Source organism: Besnoitia besnoiti (genome assembly GCF_002563875.1).
Source record: "Besnoitia besnoiti strain Bb-Ger1 chromosome Unknown contig00007, whole genome shotgun sequence".
Lineage (NCBI taxonomy): Eukaryota > Apicomplexa > Conoidasida > Eucoccidiorida > Sarcocystidae > Besnoitia > Besnoitia besnoiti.
Window position 1 is genome coordinate 1,302,248 of NW_021703915.1, and position 15,896 is coordinate 1,318,143.

General features: G+C 57.9%; 3 protein-coding genes across 3 annotated transcripts; 2 read left to right on the top strand and 1 right to left on the bottom strand.

Moving 5' to 3' along the window:
• Positions 1–1,118: 1,118 nt before the first annotated feature.
• Positions 1,119–3,719, bottom strand: BESB_072110 (uncharacterized protein; the record flags this gene model as incomplete). Its single annotated transcript, XM_029365584.1, has 4 exons — positions 1,119–1,163; positions 1,594–1,978; positions 2,832–2,952; positions 3,233–3,719. The coding sequence occupies 4 exons, from the start codon at positions 3,717–3,719 to the stop codon at positions 1,119–1,121; spliced, it is 1,038 nt and encodes a 345-aa protein (XP_029218068.1).
• A 3,601-nt stretch (positions 3,720–7,320) lies between these two features.
• BESB_072120 (uncharacterized protein) lies at positions 7,321–11,840 on the top strand (the record flags this gene model as incomplete). The annotated part of the gene is made up of 5 exons (XM_029365585.1): positions 7,321–7,393; positions 7,957–8,565; positions 8,888–10,020; positions 10,127–10,330; positions 10,569–11,840. 5 exons carry the CDS (start codon positions 7,321–7,323, stop codon positions 11,838–11,840), a joined length of 3,291 nt encoding a protein of 1,096 aa, XP_029218069.1.
• Positions 11,841–13,683: 1,843 nt separating this feature from the next.
• Positions 13,684–14,515, top strand: BESB_072130 (uncharacterized protein; the record flags this gene model as incomplete). The annotated part of the gene is made up of 2 exons (XM_029365586.1): positions 13,684–13,927; positions 14,250–14,515. The coding sequence occupies 2 exons, from the start codon at positions 13,684–13,686 to the stop codon at positions 14,513–14,515; spliced, it is 510 nt and encodes a 169-aa protein (XP_029218070.1).
• Between the last annotated feature and the right edge of the window lie 1,381 nt (positions 14,516–15,896).

A 15,896-nucleotide genomic window follows, 5' to 3' on the forward strand; every position in this document is an offset into this window, starting at 1 on the left:
CGGATGCGGATTGTGGGCGACGCGAAGCGCGCAAGCGGAGGGCGGGCGGCGCTCTTCCGGGTTTTTCTCGGTGCGAGGCGCTGCAGTCTTGGGCGAAGCGCGCCCCGATTTTTGAAAGCGCGCAGACAGAAAGGGCGCGCTGTCTCCCCCCTCAGGCTGCGGAATGCACCCGTCCCCCAGCTCTCTTCGCAATGAAATATGCGACGTCGGTTGAGTTGAAGGTTCAAATACCTACATATAAATGTATCTGTATATACCTGTTTATAAGATACGCACAGGTATATGTAAAGTGTATTCACTTCGATTCCGATGTGCGTGCTGCAGTAGTTGTAATATGTGTACGAACATCTCGACGTGGGGTTCTTTTTCCAGATCTTGGCGCCCGGAGAGAGACCGCGCACACTGAGGCAGTGAGTATGCGATATACATACATCTACCATATATATATATATATTTGTATAACTATCGGATATATGAAAGTATATATGTAAGGAATTAGTTCTTCAGCTAGAATCGCGTATGACGCACCTTCTGCGTTCATAAAGGACATGTCTACAGCCTGAAAAGGAGTGGCTTCTGTATGCCGTGGCGGCGAATGAGAGTCGCGGGTCGCCCCGCCTCTATACCGGTGACCGGCAGATACGGAAAAGCAGCCGCTGCACGAGTATTTAGGAGCCTGCAGCCGCTTCGCGACTATTTAAGAGCTTGCGGCCACGCGTAGAGAAAAATTTATTCTCGCAAGTGCGAAAAAACTCCGGTTGTTTCTCGACACAGAATCCCTGTCGACATGCGGCATATGCGCAAATATAAATATATCCATACTCCTCGGTCAAATGTATCCGCCCTTGCACCGCAGGGGAACAGCGACCGCACGCACAGTTGATATGCATGCGTCAGTTAACTAAAAAACCATTCAAAATGAGGATGCGCAAGCAAATCTGCATCGCTACTCAACGGTCATACGCGGTGCGGGCCGGCATGCGCATGCACTGATATGGACTCACTCGCGCGAACATGCCCGCTGGCGCGCGTGTGGAGTAGGGTGAAACATGCACATATATAAACATATATACATATATGAATATCGATAAGCGTTCAGGCGCGAAGCGCCAAAAACCTCAGCACACCTCCGGCGGAGGCGCCACATCGGGAATCTTTCCTGGCTGCAGACGCACAGCGCAAAAAAAGAAGAAAAATTCTCGCGCGGGACAAGTTTGTCCGCCGGGCTCGACGAGAGCTGTGCACAGGATCTCCCCACGCGCCCACACCAATATATAAATATATATATGGGCTCAGCCGTGCGGACTATATACGCAATTGTATATACTCGAATGCGCGCTGGCGAATCTAGACACGCATGAGAATGTGTGTTGTGTATCCTGTCACGTCTACCTCGCTGCATGCGCCACGATTTGGCTCGCGCTCGATCGCTCGCCCTACACAGTCCGAACGCCTGCGCACGCCGGCTCCTCACGCGTGGCCCCCGTGCGCGTTGCTTGTCCCCGCGTGGTGCGCGTCTCGCACCAGTCCTCTTGCTCGCAGCGAAGCTGTCAAGTCCCTTCTCTCCCTCGCCGCGCATGGCTGCGCCCTCACCTCGAACTGCGGCGCAGCGAACGCGGCGCGTCTCTTGGCTTCGCGCTCTGCCTCGGCGTTGTGGTCGCCCTGGAGACCGGCCTGGGGGCCAGCGCTGCCCCACGCGCCGCTGTCGCCCGCCAGCTGACCGAAACCCGCGGCGGCCGGCGGCGCAGCAACTGGCGGACACAGCGAAGGGGCGCTCGCTTGGAGCGCAGGGGGGGGCGTCGCCTGCTGGAGCTGCGCAGAGGGCGCCGCGGCTCCGCCAGCGGCAAGAGAGAGCCCAGCAAGGAAGGCGTGGAAGAAGTGCGCCGTCGGGGGAGGGGCATCGAAGGCCAGGCGCTCCGCCAGCGCCTTCTCGCGGACGACCGCGTGGAACTGGACGAGCTGCTGCAGCTGGCTGCTCCTGCGAGACGCCAGAAGACACCCACGGAAGAGGCGGCCTCGTGAGCAACAGAAAGGAAGCAGCGGCGAGCCGAACGCAGGCAAAGACCTCCCACGTGCGTTCACCTGTCCAAATGTGAAAAGCAAACTTCGCCTCGGGGGTGTCGCGCTCGTAAACTACCGACATAGGCTGCATTCCAGCTGCCCCGGCCCTTGGAGAGCGCAACAAGCAGACGACTTCTCTTCTGAGAAGAAGAAGAGGCCTGCCTGCGACCGTTTTTCTCGCGCAACTAGGCAGCTGCAGGTCTCCGAAGAGTTATCGCCGCACTGAGAGCGGGTACAGCTTGGCTTGAGTTGCGCGGACAACGAGTGAAACGACAAAAGACGTCTTCCCGCGAGTCACGATGGGAACGGCAAACGACAGGGAAACGCTCAGCCTACAGCGTGGAAAGGGTGCGGAGAAAAAAAAGACGCGACCTTCGCAAAAAACGAGTGCAAGGCACGAATCCCGAGGCGCAGCGTACCAGCCGCCCACCGGTAGGGAATTCAAGGCTCAAAAACCACTTCCTCCACTCTCTCGAGAGCGATGCATTCATATATATACACATACACGTGCACGCGCGTGCATATACTAATCTACATACATACTACATATTTGCATGCTGATATATTTGTATGTATATATTTATGAGTCATACGATCTGGATGTCTGGAGCGGGAAGACATTCTTCGAGAGAACGCCGCAGACACGACCACAACAACGGCCACCCGAGGCCGTTTTGACGCTGCGGAAAGAGACAGCACACGTTGTTTTAGTTACCACGCCTTGGTGAATGGAATTCGAAAAAAAAAATCTCGCTTTCTTCTCGCCTTACAGAATCTGCTCGGAGACAGCCGGCCAATCCGCGGGGCTGCGCTGGTGAAAGAGGAAGCGGTGCTCTTCAGGAGAGAGATCCAAACCGGTGAAAAGCTGCTCGCCGTCGGCGACTCCGAAGCCTGAGAAGGACCGCGGAAGGCGGGCGTGAAAGCTTGACGCGCGAGCAAGACGACGCGGCGACATTCCGAGTCCAACGACACCAGCAACGACGAAAAGGCGCACGGAAAAGAAAGAAGAGAAAAACAAGAGAGCATACCCAAATCCGGTGCTTGACACGCAAGCTAGACGAAGCGCCGACAATCCGGATCCAACAAAACCAGATGAGAAGTCAACACGGGCATGAAAAGGAAAGAAGAGGGAACAAGCGAGCACACCCAACAACCTGTGCTGGCTTCTCACCTGAGAACGGCCACACGCCTCCCTTGGCGGCGGCCTCGAGATTTTTCCAGGCTTCGATGTACTTCTCCCCCTGCGACTTGGGAGCCTGAGCTCCGCCGTTCACGTCCTGACCCTGCGTCTGCGAGGCCGCGGGCGCAGACGAGAAGAAGGAAGTCGTTGGAGCGTTCCCCCCCAGAAGTGCGTTTCCGAACGGAGAGGTCGATGAAGAGCCGAAGACAGACAAAGAAGACTGGCCGGAGAAGGGGTTGAAGGGCGTGGCGTTCGGAGAAGGCGCCGCGGAGCCGAAGATGTTAGTGCGACCTGTCGAGAAGGGCGATGAAAATGACTGCGAGGAAGCGAACGGATTGCTCTGTGCGGCTGAGGAAGCGCCGCCTGAGAAAGGCGACGCGACAGACAGCGAAGACGCAGAAAACGCAGAAGATCCTGCGTTCGTCTGCGTCCCCCACGACGAGGAAGTGAAACTCGAGGTCCCCGGCCACCCCGCCATCGCGCCTGCGTTCTGTACTCCTTGGCTTCCTCGTCACAGCAGAAATGACCGCTTTGCGAACTCTGTCGGCAGACGATCACAGAAGGAGAAAATGCACGACGAGACGATGGAGACGACACACGCCGTCATTTCCCTCCCTCTCCAGTGCACAGAGTCTTTTCCGTGAGCGCCCGTCTCACAGAAAGCTGCGGTCGCGCTGCATCTCGATGCTATGAATCTCTCTTGACGGCCGCGGCGACAAGGGATACACCCACAGCGACAGACGCTGCATATATTGAGTTCGCTGCGCGGTCACAAACGTTTCCCTCATCCGTTAGGTAAAAGAAATGGAGCGTGTACCTTGTGCTGAGAAAGACGAGTTCTGCATTGAGGGCAGAATTCCACCGTCCACACTTCTGGACAAAGAAGAGTACGCGAGAAGAACGCAAGCGGTAGCCGGGTTTACCCTGGCGTGAGAGGGCAGCGCGGAAGACGTGACACAAAAAATCAGGAGAAGGATACTTCCCTGTTTCTCCATCGAGCCTCACGCAAGTAAAACGACACTTGTGGCACGACGAAGGGATTGCCCTTTCCGCCGCTGTGGCCGCGCGTAATTCGCGCATGCGCTTCCGCGGTGTACACACACCGGCGCTCAGTGTGCGCAGCGCAGGTTACAGCCTCGCAGACACACTCGCGATACTACTTCAGAAACAGAAATAAAGGAAGCCCGCGGGTAGTTATACGCATCACGTCTAGCATACACCGTGGCACAGCCTCTAATGCGGCATCACTGCCTTTTGGAGAGCGAACCATCCTTTCTGTCGTCCTCGCCTCGATTCGAGACAGCAATCGCCCCGCGGCGGACGCTCGGAATAACTCGCCGATTGCGCCGCAGTCCTCTGCGTTACTTTCAGCCTTTTTCACTTCCACACCCCAAAACACGACGAGGACGTCCTAAAGTGGACAGAGGCCTCCTCTGTTTTGTGCTAGTTCATGTAGTCTCTGAGAGTACCTTGCGGCCTGTCGAAACTGGCTGGTCGCTTGCCTTACGTCGCACGCAATGATGCATCAAACGTCGTCGCAAATTCCCTGGGTAATCCCGCAAGAAACGCTTCTGCTGTTTGGGGGCTGGTATGGCATGGTAGATGCCTGACAGCAGCTTGCGTCCTGCCTCACCCTCGGAAAACCGTGTAGACTCCGCTCGGCGTCGCTAGTGGGTCGAATTCGCGGGCGTACCAACAATACACGTCGCAACGAAACACTCGCTGGCTTCCACTCGCACTTGCGAAACCTGAAAATTGCAAAAGGAGGAGCCTTGAACATAATTCTCCGACGCCATACCGCCTCTCTCGCGGCTTCCTTTATTCGCTTGGCTCTCCGATACCCAGAACAGAAGGCAACAAACGGCAGGCTTCAGGTGGCGGACACTGTAGCACGTAAGGCTGTGCCTCGCTTGCGCTTCCTGTTACACTGGTCACCGCCGCGACAGCGAGACTGAAGCAGAAACAGCAGGCATTCCAAGAGAGGTACTAACTTTAGAGGCCTTTGCGAAGTAGAGCGCCGAAGCAGGATAGCGCGTACGTGTCCAGGGAGGCTTGCGCCTGCGGTATGAGTCTGCTGTTTCCGTGCTGAGTTTGTCTTGCCAAATTCGATGCTCGGGGGGCTCTCCGCCCTCGAGTTATCTTCTGTTTACCGTGGAAAGACGAGGAGCTGGACGACGCGAGAGGGGGTGACCACGACGACACGAGAGAAACCGGGGGCATCGCCAGGTGACGAGTCGAGCAAGCGTTCGTCAGGCACGGTTAGTTGTCTGTGTGGACCAGTTGGTGCCTTCGCTCACATGTGGGGGTTAGAATAGCACATTTTTATCTAACGATACTCTTCGCCGCTTGCGGCAGCGTTTAGCGGAAGATATCGCCCATGCAACCGCACTGCGTCGGTGGACGGCGTCGTGCTGTGGCGTGGCTTCCTCCACTGGGTTGAGGTAATCATCGGGGCGAGCAGAGAACTAGCAGACTCTAACAGCGTGGATTTACAACCAGTTCCGTTCAAGCTTTTTTCTCAGTGAGCCGGGGAGCGAACTATGTGTCTGCTGGTTGAGTTCGTCGCCTTATCCTCTTCAGGGCGAGTCATGCCGCGGCGATTGCTGCTCGAGACTTGGCGGGGGCGACCGGCGACGGGGGCACAGCTGTGTAAAGCCGCGCCAAGAAAACCCGGAGTGAAAGACCGGGAGGCAACGAAGCAGACAGACAAAACAACAATTTCCTATGGTTCCCGAACTGGACTTGGCCTTCAAATAGAAAGTGCAGGCTTGGAACGGTGGCAGAAGAGCCTTCTTCAACAGCCCGCGGTCGACGTCGTTCCGCTATCTCGAGTCGTCCGCGAGAAAAATCCGTGCAGGACAAGCACGCGAGCCTCCTCGTCGGCGCGCGCGGGAAAGAATGGTCGCGCGGTTGCATCACACAAGCACGCACACGCTTCCTCCGTCGTCGTCACTAATTCTGTAGAGTGTAATTTGTTCGTACTGCTCCCTCCTGCTTTTGACCGGAGCGTTTTTTCCTGCGACAATACACGGCAGTGCCACGGACGAACTGGACGTGCAGCGGAACTAGCCATGCGTGCCTCCTCAGAGTCGCCATCGAGTTTTGCGTAGAGACCTGGCACAAACTCTTTTTGCTTCACTTTGTGGAATGCTGGTAGAAAGAGGGGGCGCCAATGAAGTTTTCCGGGAAGCTGTCCTTCCTTCGGAGCAGTGTATGTACAGTGGATACAGTAGCTTGCGCGTGCCGCGCCGTTGCAGGAGGTCATTTCCCTCCGAGGCACCTGCGTTTCCACTCTATGTTCGTTGGAAATCTGATATGGTCGAGCCGTCGTATTCGCTTCTCCCTCCGGCTCCTTCATCTGTGTTGGCGCGAAAGCAAGTGTTTCGACGGGAGGAAATTGGGCCTCTCACGGCGTCTGCGTCCCATCCCGTCCGGCAGATGCAGGCGTCGAGACACCCTCTGTCTAATTCAAGGGAGAAAAGGCATTGAGTGATTGGTGCCCGATGGCTCCATGGGTGAGTCGCCTTCTCGTCCTACAGCATTCATCCTTTGCTGGTAGCAGATTTTTTCGTTCATGAGCGCCTCTGAGTCGCTCGCCCATCCTGACGCTGAGAGATTGCAATGTTCCTTCGTCGTCTTCATTCAAGAGTGCAAAGCTTTTCTCGGCGCCGTCTCTAATGAGGCCGGCAGTCTGAAGAAGTGGGAAACCAACGAGGGGGGAGGGAGAGGAGAAGGAGATAGACAACTGCCGGCGCGGGAAACCCGCCAGAGTCCACGCGTTGCTCCCCTTGCTGTCGAAGCCTTCTGGTCGTTCCTGCCTTTAACGGCTGACCAGGAAGCTGACTGTTTTTGCGCGTTGTTGCCACTCGCCAAATGACGGTCTCTCCCCGTGTCTCCCAGTTCATCCCTCATTCAGTTCACCCATCGAGCCCCCGCATCGCCGCGAGGCAAGGACATGATTTTTTTTGACGTGCTTGTGTATGTCTTTGGTTTCTTTGGCACTTCCGGTGTTCCGAAATCCTCTAGTGCCTGGGGCACCCCCCCAGACGCCCGTATCTCCTCGACTTTCGCTCTCGAAGATGGCAGGGTCACGGGAAGGCACGGTATTCTGCGCAGTCAGATTCAACTGTCACTGCAACCAAACTCAGATTGGTAGGTTTCATCCTGGCGTCAAGAGCTTGTCCTCTGGTCGATAGTCGGAGAAGCGTTAGGGGGCGTCGTTTGCTGGTGGCTGGATGCCGTTTCAGTCCGCTGGGTCCCTTTGCACCTTGCGGATCGTGTCTCTCACTTTCTTCCTCTCCGCTGCCTGGGCCGCGATGTAGTCGTCGTCTTCGCTGAGACAAGAGAGGCCGATAGGTGCATCGATTCTTGATCTTCACCCTCCTCGCTCACTGTCCATCCGCGTACCTAGATTTCTGCGTTCTCCTCGGGCCCTCGTTTCTTCTCGCTCCACCCTCTCTCTTCACGTGGGCCGTCGTTCTGCGCACTCTCCCTCTGGGGCACGTCTGCCGCCTCTGTCTTCCACTTCACTCTCTTCTTGTCCTCCTTTTATCTTGCCCCCTTCCTCCTCGTGGCCACACGCCTGCAGCTGGAGGTGCGCGGCTGTTTCCATCCCGTTGAGGGTTTGAATTCTTCGACGTCAGAGCACGGAACGTTCTGCTCCTGCCGGTCGCGGCCACGCAAGCTCCTGTTTGCTTTGAATGCGTTGTGTGCAGGCGACCAGGTTTGCCTGTTGGGCAGTACGGCGGCGCTGGGCAAATGGTCCTTTTCTCATCGCGTGCCGCTGACGACCTCGCCGGAGCTGTATCCTCGCTGGTACACAGAGCGTCCTGTCCTGCTCCCCGCGTACGCCGACGTCCGATACAAGTTCCTGATTTGCAATAAAGACGCGCCCCTGTGTCAGGCCTGTCGCTACGAGCCAGCGGCGTCTTTCGGGGCGGGCGCCGACGCCTCCGGCAGCGCGCGGGGCGCCTCGCTGGTCACCGCGTCTTCTCAGCTCGGCGACGACGCTGGGGCCGGCTTCGGGCTGGAGGAGGGCGAGAGCGCGGGCTGGGGCCGTGGGCGGTCGCTGCTGGCCCGGGGGGGCGACGGCGCGACTCTCGTCTACGACGGCAAGACGGCTGCCCGACACCGCGACGCGAAGCACGGCAACTCCTGCGGGCTCGCCATCAGCACCAGCGACATCGTGCAGAGCCAAAAGTGCTGCGGCGCCGTCATGAAGGGCGAGTGGGAGGCTGCGAAGCGCTGGGAGAATATCCGCGGTCAACAGGGCGACCGAGTCCTCAGCCTCACCAGCCACGCCGTCGAGGTCTTCGACACCTTCGGTAAGACCCAACAGCGAGGCCACCAGGAGGGGGGGGGGGGGGCAGGGTTTGCGTTCTGGAGCACGCAGTAGATTTTTGAGGGAAGCCCTGGACGGTGAGAGACGCTGGCGTAAGCTGCCTGAGGCGGCGGTTTGCTCTAAGCATTTTGCTAAAAAGTGCGGGGGAGTTTGTTTAGGCGAGAGCCCGGCAGAGGGTTTCGGAGCGGGTTTGGGAAGGGAAGGTGCAAGCGTCGGCCGCGACCGATGATCCATGAATGCAGGCGAAAAGTGTGAGTGTCTTTCTAACAAACGTGTGTTTGCTTTTTTCTTTTGCCGTGTGACAGGTGCGGAGCCGTCCTCCCACACCGTGCCCGGGGGGGCCTCGGCGGGGTTTCCGACCCACCGCAAGCGGTCGTCGTCTTGCGCCCCGCTGTGTCGGGCCCCTTTGTCCTCTCGAGGCGACTTCGGGCCTCCGAGCGCCGCTACAGGAGGCCGCCACCCCGAGAGTGGCTGCTGTTGTGTGTCGCTCTGCCGCGCCGCATGGAGCGAGGCGGGGAGAGAAGACGAGTTTTACCTCGCCGGCGCGCACTCGCTGCCTGGCGGGGGCGGTGGCCCCTTCCATGCCCCAGGAGGAGGGCAGCGCCACAGTTCGCGGGCTTCGCAGCGCAGCAGCTACGCGTCGTCCGCCGTGTCGTACGCGGAGCCCGCCTACGCCACGAGAAAGGGCGGCGTGCGGTCTTTAGTCCCGCCGCTGGAAGTCGCCGCGGCGCTGCCGTCGCCAGAGTCTCCCAACAGCCGCATGGCCCGCGACGCCGTCTGCGCCGATGCTGCGGTCTCCTCCGCGTCTGCTGCGCACACGTATTTTTCGCGCCTGAAGCGATTTGATGATTTCGACAGCCTTCACCAGCTACCGTCTTCCCCCGGCGCGCCCTTCTCGCCGCTAGCCGCCGCGGGACTTGTCGCCCCTGAAGGCTACCGCACCCGACGACGCCACAGCACGGGCTGCTACGGGGGGCACCCAGGGGCGTCGTGGTGCGCGGCGCCGCTTTATGGCGGCGGCCTGGTGCCCCCGCCTGTCGTACCCTCGCCCCTAGCGTCAGACTCCTTCCGCGCCGCCCTCGACTCCATGGCAGCCTACTACCCCGCCCAGGGGCTCTACGACCTCGTTCCGATCGCGCCAGGCTCCAGTCCCCGCCGGGTGCCGAGGCACCTCCGCGATCACAAGGCGCCGTCCCTCTCGCCTTCCACGGGCGACGAGAAGGCCACGGAACTGAGTCGAGTCAAGCCCGGCGCGAGGCTGAGTTCCAAGTCGGGCCGTTGCGGCGGCCGCGTCGAGGGAGACGCAGGGACAGAAAAGAACCTGAAGCCAAGGAAAGCCCGAAGCGCGCCTCAGGCCGACGCCAGCTCGCTGGAGGAGGGCAGAGGGAAAGTGGAGCAGGAAGGAGGACAAGAGAAGGCCATCAAGAATGTGGGCGAGGTAAGGCCACTGATTTTTGCTCCTGAGACGCCCAAGAGGCGCGTACCTTTAGTTCCGAGGTCGAATGTGACATCATTTTTTCGGTGTGTGGGGTGTTGCTCTCCAGTTCAACTTCCTGCAGGCGCTGGGGCAGTTGTCTTCCACTCCGCTGCACGAATATCTCCGGATGCTCAACGGCGAGAACAAGCTGCCGACCGTCTCCTCAACTGTCCTTTCACTGGCCCTCGCCTCGTCGCTTTGCTCCGCCGCGCCGTGTCCCGCGCTGCTGCCCTCGTCGCCCGGCGGCCTCAAGGAAGTGCTGGCCGCGAAGGTGAGGACGGGCACCAGGAGAGCCAGGCGACCAGGGGCGAGGGAGGTTTGCGGAGAAGGAAGGACGAAGTCAGTCCCGCAGCGCGCAGCCTGCGACGAGGGTTTGTCAAAAGAATTAGACAGAGAAATCGCAGTCAAGTCCGTGAGGAGGGAGCAACAACGCGGGGTCCCCCGTGGCGTTCTCTCTCTCGTCTTCATAAAGCCTCCACTATTTTCCCGCTTTTTCTTCCTGCTTGCAGGTTGCTTCATTTCCGCCTTCGGCGGCGCCCGAGACAGGCCCGTCTGGACCTCTGTCAGGTGAAGAGGGTGCCAGGCCGGAAGAGGAAAAGCGAGAAGGAAACAAAGAGGCTGCGCAGGGCGGCGCAAACGCTGCTTTAGAGAAGGCACAAGAGGCGGAAGAGGCGGCGGATTTTCAGCTCTCCAAGGCAGCAGCGCATCACCTCGAAGACGCCGCGGTCGCCGCAGCGGAAGCTGCGATTGCGCGGCTGGAGAGCAGGTTGTTCAGGACCGTCCAGGAGGCTGTATGTACACCGCGTGTGCCTGCAGGGAAGCATGAGAGCGACGGGAGGAAGCGGACGCGCAAGCGCGAGGAGGGAGACCACGCAGAAGCGCGAGAGGGCAGAAGAGAAGGCGACGACCGCGGTCACTCTCGCTTCAGCAGCGGCGCTTCGAGTAACAGGCACTGTTCCTCGTCTATCAGATGCGTTTCTTCCTCCTCCTCGGCCGGGAATCTCCCGTACAGCGACGAGTCTGTGCGGGAGTTGTCGGCCTGTTCGTTCCGCCGGGACAGCGCGTCTCCAGAGTCATCGGCGGCCCTTTCTCCGCGGAAAGAGTGGAAGAGGTCGGAGGAGGAGACGAAGAAGTGGAGAGAAGATTCGCGCGACCGGCTCGCGTGCTTGCAGGACGAAGTCCGCTGCCTCGCGTCAGCTCTCTTTGAGATTCGGCGTGAGCAAGCATTTGCGCGGCAGCTGCTCGCCGCGCTCTGCGGGTCCCTCGAGCGCGCCTTCGAAGACCGGAAACTCGATGAAGGCTCCTGTTCACCCGTCTTCTCCTCGCCTCGCCTCTACGCGGGCCAGTTGAAACAAATGCGGGATAGCCACAGCGAGAGGGAAACGCCAGGGCACACAACCTGCGAGAAAACCCAGAGATGGGCCTCAGCAGACGCAACGCCCGACGCGCCGGCCCGCTTCCGCGATGCCGTGCGCAGCTGCCTGGCCTCAGGCGGGCCGCGCAAAGCTGCGGAGGGGCGCCCAGCCAAAGACGAGAGGCGAGGGTCCGACCCCGAGCAACTCGAAGAGAGAGCCGTGCAGTGCTTCTCCCTCGAAGGCTCGCCTTCGTGCCTCGAAAGCGAAGTCGAACTGGAAGAGGAAAGTCGTGCAGAAACGGAAGATGCAGGCGAGCAGGGAACAAAGCGAGAGCCCCTAAAAGAGGAAGAGGAAGTACCAGGCGACACGCCAAATCCCGAAGCTCAGGCTCTGCGTGCGCGCGGCGAACCTGAAACAGCACCCTAAGGACGAGGTGCAGACGAACGTCACGACGATGCCAGGGGAGCAGAGAACCGGATCTAACCTGCACGGAAGCAGAGTAACAGGAGGAAAGCACACTGGCGGCGGTTCGCTGACCTCAGCCGTGCGAAGGATACCGGGGCCATCGGGGCCTGGAGGAGGCTGAATCGAGGGAGCGCTTAAGGTTGTTGTGAGTGTGTGCCACGCGCTCCGCTACTGAAAGGCATGTAAGACAATCCGTGGCAAGAGAAGCACCAGTGGAGTTGTCGAGTACTTTTTGCGGGAACTCGTCTGAGCGTACCGTGCAGAGTTCCGCCTGTGTCGAAAACCTCTCTCGCCCTGTCTCCTTAGGGGGAGAAAGGAAGAAGGGTTCTCTACTTTTGCGAAAATCCACTGCCTCTCTCCGCGGCGATCTCAGCTTGACCGTGTCACTCAACTGTCAAGAGCGGAAGAGAACCAGCAGTCCTAAGCGATGTAGACGTGTACGCATGAGAGAAGCCGGCCTCCGCAGCGTCGCTGACTGATCCAAGGGCAAGGGTGCGTGGAAGGGTGGAAACGGGGAGTACCACGAAGGGACACCGTGGACAGGATGTCTGGTTTAGGCAGCAATCCGGCAGGACGGAACGGAGTGAGTGCAAGGGATGGAGAACGGTAAATGAAGGAACGGGACATGCAAAGACGAAAGCAAACACTCGCGAGAGTCAAAACGGGTCTTGCGCGTTTTCCCGAGCTCCGCCCGTGGTTTGCAGCGGTGTATACGTTAAGCGTGGGGGCACATATTTTGGAACGGAGCTGCATCGCAATTTTTTTATCTGTGCTTTCCCTGTGACCGTTTTCCGGTGTATGTACGCCAGGCACATGTGTTCAAAGGAGCCTAGTGGGGAACACCAGGAACGGAAGGCAGATCGACAGTGGAGGAACTCGTGCATTTTTTTAATCTGCTTTTATCTTCGTGTACTCCAAATCGATCCGAGTAACGGATGTGAACACCGGATCGCACAGAAAGCAGATTGCGGACCGGAAGAGGGGCGAACACGTTGAGCGTTCCACTCAGCCAGGAAAAAGGCAGTCAGTCATTTCCGTACTGAGCACACTCCACAGCAGTGTTGCACGAGTCAATTCTACTAGTTCACGTTTCCCGCATTTTTTATTACGCTTCATTAGGTCATGGTCAACAGCAAGGGGGAAGCAGCTCATCTCGCCGCGCCTTCTGCCGCAGTCCTGATGCACGCTCTAGCGAGCGTTACAGCATCGCCCTAGTGGATATATGCATGTTTGCATTGTTGGCGTGAGCGAAATTGCAGCCCCTTGGTGCTTTGCCACTGGCAACGCAAACCGACGACATACCCTTCTGCATTATTGTGACCACAAATATACAGAGCAGCACAGAAGCGACCTCACATCAGTCCTGACTGCTGAGCTGGTTTGTCTCGCACACTACGGTGAGGACGAAAGAGAGAAGTAATGCGGACAAACGGCGAAGCGATTTTTGTGGTTTTGTAGAGATGAGTGACAACAGGGTGTGTGAGTGATGTCTCTGTGCTGAGGCAGTATCGAAGGTAGCGTCAATCGTATAACGGTTCCACGAGCCTTGCTGCAGTAAACGTGGAGCCCCTTCCCTGTCTCCCGAGGTTCTCGTACGTTGTGGTGCGACCAGAACTGCGCAAGAGAAAAGACCAACAAGCTTCATTCGCTCGTGTGCGGCCGCATCCCCGCTGGTTTGCTGTGGCTTTCACTCCGGAAAGCTTCCTGCTACCACCCCGCCGATGGCATGGCCTCCTCCTGCCAGTACAAAAGGTAGCTCAGCCCCGCCAAACAAAATTTGTCATCGCTCCGGCATCAGAACGAAATGAACACACCGGGAGATAGCCATCGCAATCAAGTCTGGTATGATGCCGCGGCAGAGAGCGAACCGCTTCAGGTAGCTGGGAGCAGACCGGCCCACTGTGAGGGCCTCGCTCCCTTGACTCCGAGAGAAAGCATCCAGATCGGCTGCTTGATCCCCGGGGTATTGCAGCAAAACAAAGGCTGCCACAGAGCAGTGAATGCAGCCGTGGCTGGTGGCCTTCAAAGCTTGAACATCGCCATCAGCAGTGAGGTCCAGGGCTACGATGAGCCACAGCACCCGCCTGTAGCTCGAGCAGGCGGCCTGCTAGTCCCACCTAGCTCGATCCTGCATTGGGTCTGTGGCGTCGTCCATTGCTGGTCACAAGGGGGCTGGAAGGTGCCAACAAGAGCGCATTCTGAGCCACTGCGATTCTGTCAAGAATTTTCATCGTTTATCTATTGGCTGTGGCAAACGCGCTCGCTCTGTAGTCTGTCTCAACTGGCGTGCGGAAGCAGGTTTGCGGTTTCGCGGATCCAGCCGTATTACACTCCTCTTTCGCCCCTGCACGCGGTACAACCCTTTTGCAGGTCAACAAGGGAGCATGTTAGCGCGGATTCAGTATTTTCGCGGTCAGCTGGACGTCGTATGCCCTGCCGGGCGCGCGGCCCCGAAGATCGACTGGCAAGATCGGATGTGGGACGTCGAGATGGAAGACGTGAGCGGCGCCCTCGAAGAAGTGGACGTCGAGATGGAGGATGCGACGCGTGCTGAGGTCGATGTGGAGATGGAGGAGGTGCGAGAAGAGAAAAACTTGCAGTCTTTAGAGAAGTTTCGTGGGGGAACATTCGCTTAGCCGTAGGGGAACATTCGTTTAGCGCTAGCGCTAAGCGATGTTCCCAGAGGGCTGACTCTGCCCGATTGGAAGGCAGAACGAGTACAAGGAAAAACGTATGGGAGAGGCAAAGGCAGGGAAATATTGTAAGATCAGGAGAAAGGGAAGGTGAAAGCGACTGAGAAGTGATTCCGGAGAGGTGTCGCGTCATATGACCCGTAGCTGGAAAGTATCTCGTTTGGCGGCTGTCGAGAACTTGTAGAGGGCGTGATGTGTCTGCATACCACAAGTTGGATAGTGTCCTTTGCTGGCGCAGCGCCATTTCTGTCAAAAATAATATTAGTGCGCGTCTGATCTATGGGATTTACAGAACCGGTATATATATATACACTTCGAAGCCATGTGGATACTCATCTGCAGTATATTTTTCAGTCTCCGGATTATGGTGCAAGTTGTCCGTTGTGAAAACGCATCGTTGTTCAATCTGTCGTCGCAAGAAAACACTTGACCGAACATATCTTCGGGCTGCGTCCAAATCCACTCACAGCTCCTAGCTTAAGATTGCTACCGAAGGCACCTCGGCTTCCCAACTCAGCGAAAGTCTCATGCCAAGCGTTCTATGCAGCGCCTCCCTTGTCGCCCGGCAGAAGGAAACGCTATCCTTGTATTTTTCACTCAAAGTATCTATGGATACCACTATACTTAATGCACTTAACATGATGGTCATGAAAAGCACAAGAGAACTTGGATCCGATAAACAAAGACCGGAGCGTCTGTCTCTGCGATGCTCTCTAGCTCTCTGTTTCTGGCGCGGACTCACACGTATCGCTTCTCAGCTTTTCGCTCTAACCAGTTCTTAGCGGAAGCTCATCAGTTTGCCACTCTTTGCTAGAGGGGTCCGGAAAAGCGTTGTCCGCAGGGGACTGACTTCTCGCAAGTTCCATCCGCAGAACGCCGGAAATCCGCTTCTGGCCGAACATCCTAGACGAGCTGACCCGCCGCCTGCCTCTTTGGGCTGAAAAGGGAGGAAAAGTTGTTCACCCGCTCCTCACGGCCCGCCGTAAACGCTAGCCGGATCCCCAGTAGATGCTAAGCGTGGCTAAGAGAGTTTTGGAAGCTCTCCTCTACAGTGTACACATGTGCGGCTGTGGCACAACCAGAGCCGAACACGGCGACAGCTGCTCAACCCTGGGCCCTACAGCTACGGCAGCAAGAATTCAGCGGGTACTCGCTTGAGATTCACTGACAATCTAGAGCACCCGCGTGGAAGATTCGCTTCTATAGCGGTAGATGTGTACGCGTTAGGAGGGTACCGTTCACGGCGGAGGCCGCATTATGAAAACGTAAACCGGCTGTCTTGGCCGTGCACACAGCTGCGGCACCCGTTAGTCGTGACACGTGT